Here is a 6,768-nt window from a genome sequence, read left to right as displayed (position 1 = left end):
CCCCAGCCATCTGGAGGCCCAGCCAGGGAAGGGGTGGCACAGGCGAGGCCCTTCCAGCCCCAGGCCTGGCTCTTAAAGGGCCGGCCTCCTCGCCCACCCACCTGCCCCCAGAGCCCCCTTGCGGGGCAGCTCCGGGCACGCAGGGTCCCGCCTTGCCGGCTGGCTGACGGCTCACCTGGCGGGAACTGGGAGGGCGGGCCCGGGAGGACGGCCAGGCCGAGAACGGCTGTGTGTCCGCGCCTCTGCCGCTGCCGAGCCCCCTCCTGGCCCTCCCGCCCTCCTCCTGCCTGGCGGGCGGGTCCAGCTGTGTTCCATTAGCAGCCCTGGCTAGTCCCCAGCCCCCCTGGAACCTCCCCCTTTTCCCCCACCCGGAGTGGCCGGCAGTCCCGCCAGTCCCAGCAGGCCAGGCCCCTGAGCTGGGCAGCATTTAGCCCCAGGAGTTCAGCACCCGGGAAACTGGGGACCTGAGGACAGCCAGAAGTGACCAAGGATTCCTCAGTGGGCCTGAGGAACCCAGGCCCTGCTTCCCCAGGCTGGCTGCACTGGGCTGCCTGGAGTACTCAGTGAGGTAGGGAGATCTCCGGCCACGGTAAGTAGGGGGTGGAGGGGACTGCTTCCTGGCTCTGGGCTGAAGGGCCCCTTCTGCCCTGACTTGCTGTGTGACCTGGGGCAAGTGGCTTTCCCTCTCTGGATCTCAGTTGCCTTCTCTATAGGAGGATGAGCTCTAAACTCAGTCCCAGTTCTGACTCCCTGCCCACAAATCTGTGCCTTTGTATAGGGGTGGGATCATCTCCTTGGAAGCTTCTCCCCTTCTATCCCTTGTAACCCCCTGCTTTGGCTGGGGCCAGGTGGGTGGAGGCCAGATATTGGGAGTGGGAAGGGGACACAGAACATCAGTGTTCACGCCTCCACATGCATTCACACGTCTCAAACAGTTGGCAGCCTTTCCATTGATTGGCTGGAGGGGGAGGCCAGGATAGGGTTTGAGAGACAGGACTCATACACAGCTAGTATGGGGGATGATTAATAAGGTAGGAGAACACTTCTGCCCCAGGAAGAAGGGGGTTGGGGTCCTATCTCCAAATATATTGAGGGTAGGGGGTCCTTTCTGTTCTCATTGCCTATCCAGGGCTGAGGAAGGAGAAACACAATTCCATTACAGCTGGAGGGAATGAGGTCAGACTTGCATAAGAACTTCCCACCAGGAAGGCCATTCATAGGCTAGCTGTGTGCACGTGTGTATGTCCAAGCTGTTGTGTCTGGGTATGTCGGTGAACATGGATTTCTGTGGGCATGCCTGTGTGCAGGTAGGCTTATAGGCATACACTGGCATATATGTGCCTGTATATATCTGTGTGTCATGCTGACACATGCATGACTCTGCATGTGTGTGTATGAGCTGCCTGTCTCGGAGGAGGCTGGATGATGTATGGCTCTGCTGGCTGCTTGCTGAGCCCGCATTGATTTATCTGGGTCCATCCATCCAGGGTTTAATAAAACTAAAAGATGAGCATCCATCAGCACTAGAGGTTTGCAACAAGGTCCTGAGCCCCAGCGACCTGCTCTCCCGCCACTGTACCCATGGGGGAGGCTTCCTTGGCGCATATACAACCCTGTGATGCCTGCCAGGAGACTCAGCCCAGTGGTCAGCCCCTGACCTTGTGGGTGACTAGCAGGGCCTCCTGGGTGAGCTGGGTGCAGCTAGCCAGGTACCAGGCTAGTATATATGAATACAGTGCACAGGCTGATAAAATATTGAAATACTTCCAAGTGTATCGGTAAATACACTCTGCCTCAAGCCCCCTCACTATCCCAATCGACCTGGCCTTCTAGGGCCCTCTAGATCTCTCCTCAATCCAGCAACTCTCCACTGGCACAGCCAGATGCCACTTGGACTCTCGGTGCTCCAGCCAGCATTTTGCTCTGGCTGGTTGGTGTCTGTGCCATACCGGTGGTTAAATATTTTGAATATCACCCTGGCCCAAATCATAGCCCAAAGCCTGTGGCTGGGCCTCTGAGAGGGACTGATGCCTGGCCAGACCTCCTGCCACCCAGACCAGTGCTTGGGTCTGGCCGCTACTTGCCCACATGGGGAATTGTGCTGTGCGAGCTCAGGAATCCACCTTCCTGGTTTCTGTGACTTTCAGGTGCTGCGGCTGTGGCCGACTTCTCTGAACCAGGATGTGGGCATCTTGGGTTCTTGGCCTGTGGCTGCTTGGTCTGTGGGCCACCTGCGGCCATGGGGCAAATACAGGTGAGATGACACACGAGGATCAGGGTGCCATAGCCTGTGACTGGCTCCCTGAGGTGCCAGGCCCTGTGTACCTCTGTGACTATGTGCCTGGGCCATGTGGGCATTTATAGGAGAGTCTGGGGGCCGGGATCAGGGTGGCCTGAAGTGTTTTCATGAGCGTGTGCGAGGTGAGCTAAAGTGTGTGTGTGTGTGTGTGTGTGTGTATTTCTGTCTGTATATTTGTGTTTCTGGACCTCTCTGTGTTTGCATCTCAGAGTCGCTCTATGCATCTGTGTCTCTGTGTGTGAGACACCAACCCTCTTCCCTAATACATAAACCTATTCCATGCACAGAGTGCTGGCAGGGCCAGTGGGGTAGAGAGGAGCAGGAGGTGAGCTCTCCCTACAAAAGGAAGCTGCATCCTGAAAGAGGCCCAGGCCCTTCTAATCCTTTTCAAGGTGGAGACCCCATCCTCCAGCCAACGTGCTCCTCCTCCTCCGTGGCTGGCCCTGGATCTCAGATAAAGGGCCCGCCTTGAGGCCCAGACGCTGGATGAGACAGAGGGTGCAGCTTTCCAAGGCCCAAAGCCAGAGGAAGTTGACCGGGCAACTTGCCCTGCCCTGATGCGTGCCCTCTGGGCTCAATAGCTTAGCCTTCTAACTGAGCAGAAATAGCACTCCTAGAACCCAAATCCATCAGAAGGAGGCAGAAAAGCCAAGGTGCTGGTGCAGGAGGGCTGTGCACCTGGGTGCGTTTGACTGCCTGTGAGTTGTGTGTGTACACATGTGTTTCTGCATGCGTGCACATGTGCCTTGCTTTCTGCTGCCTCACTGGGTCCCCTGGGGGATGGGGCAGGGAATTTCAACATCTGTAAGGAATCTGGGCCCATTGCCATGGGGTGAGTCACCCATTGCTGCTGCTGCTGAATACAGTGATAATCTTTCTGGTCAGACCTGGGGGAGGGAGACTCCAGTGGAGTCATCGGGCCTAGAATCCAGGATGTCTTCTTTCAGCCAGGCAGCCAGGGAGTCCAATGCCCAGCTTCTAGGAGCTGTAGTCACTGTCTTGTCCCAGCTACCATTTCTATATTGATGGGAAAGCTTTTGTGATTCTAGCCTCCATTTCTCCTGTTGTAACACCTCTGCCAACACTTCTGCCCAATCAGGCCTAGAGAGGAGGCAGGCCCATGGTGCCTACCTGTCCCTTCAGGGTTTTAGAGACCGGAATTAAGCTATTCCCTTCTCTAGGAGCCTTTATCCCCTTAACAGACCCTGTCTGGAGACCCAAGGATCTGGTGGTTTCTTTGAACTTGTGGTCTTCTCAGCCCCTCAGTCTCTTTTTGCTGTTTTACAAGATGGTGGTCCAGGTGAAAAGTCAATCTGTTGACTCAGACCTGTGTCTGGCCTGCTTTTCTGCTTTGGATGTAGGAAGTGGAACCCAATCCACTGCTGAGAACACTTGTACCAGCTCTTTATGGCATCCCTGGCAGCACAAGCACGCACAGTTCACACATGTGCAGAGACAGGCATGCGCCTGTGTATAGCACAAGTGTGCATGAACCTGACATTTCTTTACCTCCGTAGTTCTCTGCCTCTAACTTAGGTGTATGTCATGGAGGGAGCACATGCATATACAGCTCCCCGCTGAATTCTAGGGCTTCCTAGAGTTTCATTTTCTCTCTTGCTGGCCTGGCCTCTGACTTGGGATCTTGTGGGATTTGAATTCTAGGGGTTCTGATCCTGCTCTGCTGTGAATTCACTTTGTAGCCTTGGGCCAGGCCCGTTTCTGGGCCTCAGTCTTCCCATCTGTATACCGGGGGTCCTCCTGGCTCCCGGGGTAGCCAGGGTCAGAAGGCATGGCTGGCTAAAGGTCCAGAGTGGGGACTGTAAACTCCTTCCTGGGATCCCCAAGAGCCCAGCTGTGCAGCTTCCTCAGCCTGAACACACCAAGTGCCCCACTGCCAATTTTTCTTCTAGCTGAGCAGTGCCCACCTTCGCAGCAAGAAGGGCTCAAGTTGGAACACAGAAGTGACTTATTCACCAATGTGACTGGTGAGTGCCCATCTCATCCCGCTATCCCCTCAACCTTTTCCCTGGAGTGGCCTGTAGTCCTCCTCGCCTGCCCAGCTGACTCTACACCTGCTGTCTCCCCCAAAGGCTTCAACCTCATTCGCCGACTCAACTTCATGAAGATATCTGCCATCAAGAAGATCCGCAACCCCAACGGGCCCCTCATCTTGCGACTGGGGGCTGCCCCACTCACCCAGCCCACACGGTAAAGGCCCCAGAGTGACCGCTGGGAGTCAATGCTGATCTCAGCCACACTCACCAGCAACTCTGGGTGTTAAGGTGCTAAGCCTGTCAGCACCTATGGGTTATTTTATCCCGCCCCCCCTGGTCTCCACTCCTGGGGCTTGCAGGGTGGGCAAAGAGAAGGTATCTGGTAGGCCCACACTCTGTCCCTCTCCTATCTCTGGCTACTAGTGGTTGGGGACAGGTCTGCATCCTGTGGGTATCATGAGGACCCCAGGATGGGGGTGGGAACCTGGCAAGAGTCTGTGTGTATATGTGAGCACGCATGTGTGCCCTTGTGTGTGAAGTAGAATCTCCCACAAGTCCCTGGATGTTCTAGCCCTTGCTTACCTCTCCAGCCTCATCTCCCCAAATGTTCCTCTTTCTCACTAGTCCTATTGAACTCTTTCCATCTTTTCAGTGTCTCTCTTCCAACATCCCCCCTCCCCCACCCAGTTATTTTCCCCGGGACATCCTGAATTCCTTGGAAGCACTTGCCACTATTGTAATGAGGTGGTGAAATAGTCATTCTGGGGATTTTTTGTTTATAGTCTGCTCCCCGCCTCCCGTCAGACTTGAGGGCTCCATGAGGGCAGGCACCTTCTCTGTGTTCCCACTACTGTCATCCCCAGCAGCCAGACCCACACCTGGCACATAGTAGGCACTCAAGAAATGTCTTTAGAATGAATGGGTGTTTATAGGTGCGTGTCAGTTTGGAGGTGCGGGTCTGCACGTATCTTGCGCAGGTTCAACAGTCTCGAGGTCCCAGGGTGGGCAGTAGGTGTCTCTCCCCCGAGGCTCAGAGCACCCTCCCTGCTCTATCTCCAGCCGAGTATTCCCTCGGGGTCTCCCCGGTGAGTTCACCCTGGTGCTGACACTATTGCTGAAGAAACACACCCACCAGAACACGTGGTATTTGTTTCAAGTGACTGATGGAGAGGGGTACCCACAGGTGAGCCCCACTCCTGCACCCATTGCTCTTAGGGCTGAGACAGCACCAGTCCAGCCCAGCTTCTGTCCCAGCTTGGGATTGCTGGGGCCTCCCTGCTCTGCCGCAGTGCCCACCCTCAAGGCTATCCCCACCCCACCAGCATCTACCTCATTCAGTAAGGATATACTGCTCTGTGACCCCAGGCAGTGTCCTTCCCTTTCTGGGCCTCCTGTGAAATGAGCCTGAGGGCCCTTAATTTTGCTAGGTTGTGGCGCTGGGGCTCTGATTCTCTGTCCTGCATCTTTCCCAATTCCATACAGATTTCCCTGGAAGTCAACAGCCAAGAGCAGAGCCTGGAACTTCGGGCCCGGGGCCACGATGGTGACTTTGTGTCCTGCATCTTCTCGGTGCCCCAGCTCTTTGACCTGCATTGGCACAAGCTGCTGCTGAGCGTGGCAGAACGCGTGGCCTCTGTGCATGTGGACTGTACCTCAGCCTCCTCCCAGCCTCTGGGGCCCCGGCGACCCATTCGGCCTGTGGGTCATGTCTTTCTGGGCTTGGATGCTGAGCAGGCCAAGCCTGTCTCGGTGAGTGCTAGGTGGGGCTCTGGCCTCTGCTCCCACTTTCTGGGAGCCTAAGTGAGCTCCCTGGAACCTGTTTCTGACTGGGTCCTTCCCTAACTCAGAATCCTGTGTGGCTCTCCGTTGCCCTCCAGATGCAGCCTAAGCATGTTGACCTGGCGTTGAGGGCCCTTGGTGATCTGGTCCCTATAAATGTCTGCAGCAGCATCTCGCTTTACCTCTCCATGCGGCTGTGCTCTGGCCGATTCCATCCTAATCGTCCACGTCACCTAGTGCTCCCACGCCCCCAGGCCTCTGCCTGTGTTGTTGCCTCCGCCTGGGCTGCTTTTCCTTGCACACCCATCTGTTGAATATCTACTGGTCCTTCAAGCGCAGCTTGAATGGGGCCTCCTCTTACCGTTTCTCTGGGCCAAGGTGAACGTTTCTCCCTCCTCTCCCTTTTCCCTGCATGAGCAGATTTGTTTTCCTTTTGGTGACAATGATATTTTTGATGGTCTCCCAGGCCAGACCAGAAACTCTCTGAGGTCAAATCCTAGGGTAGAACCATCTCTCTGCCTCACTGGGGGCCAGGACACAGAGCTATTTGCTAAAATGAAGTGAAACTGACTTGTGTGTCCCTGCAGTTTGACCTTCAGCAGGCGCACATCTACTGTGACCCGGAGCTCGTGCTAGAGGAGGGCTGCTGTGAGATTTTACCAGGAGGGGTGAGTGGCCTGGCCCCAGCACAGCTGG

The 6,768-nt window shown here is 55.8% G+C and overlaps 1 protein-coding gene across 5 annotated transcripts in view; it reads left to right on the top strand.

Annotated features, from left to right (window-relative positions):
- Window positions 1-6,768, top strand: part of COL16A1 (collagen type XVI alpha 1 chain) — a 47,780-nt gene continuing 41,012 nt past the window's right edge. The window contains exons 1-7 of one of the 5 annotated variants that reach the window (XM_081144195.1): window positions 1-589; window positions 2,148-2,254; window positions 4,210-4,284; window positions 4,390-4,507; window positions 5,353-5,476; window positions 5,776-6,042; window positions 6,660-6,740. In XM_081144195.1, coding sequence (XP_081000321.1) covers window positions 2,182-2,254; window positions 4,210-4,284; window positions 4,390-4,507; window positions 5,353-5,476; window positions 5,776-6,042; window positions 6,660-6,740 — 738 coding nt within the window. In that variant the 5' untranslated portion in view covers window positions 1-589; window positions 2,148-2,181. The remainder of the gene's footprint in view (window positions 590-2,147; window positions 2,255-4,209; window positions 4,285-4,389; window positions 4,508-5,352; window positions 5,477-5,775; window positions 6,043-6,659; window positions 6,741-6,768) is intronic. The other 4 variants (XM_081144193.1, XM_081144192.1, XM_081144194.1 and 1 more) reach the window with 4 other exon arrangements.

This window comes from Miniopterus schreibersii (genome assembly GCF_964146895.1).
Source record: "Miniopterus schreibersii genome assembly, chromosome: 8".
NCBI classification, from domain to species: Eukaryota; Metazoa; Chordata; class Mammalia; order Chiroptera; family Miniopteridae; genus Miniopterus; species Miniopterus schreibersii.
This window is presented reverse-complemented; position numbering and strand designations above follow the sequence as displayed.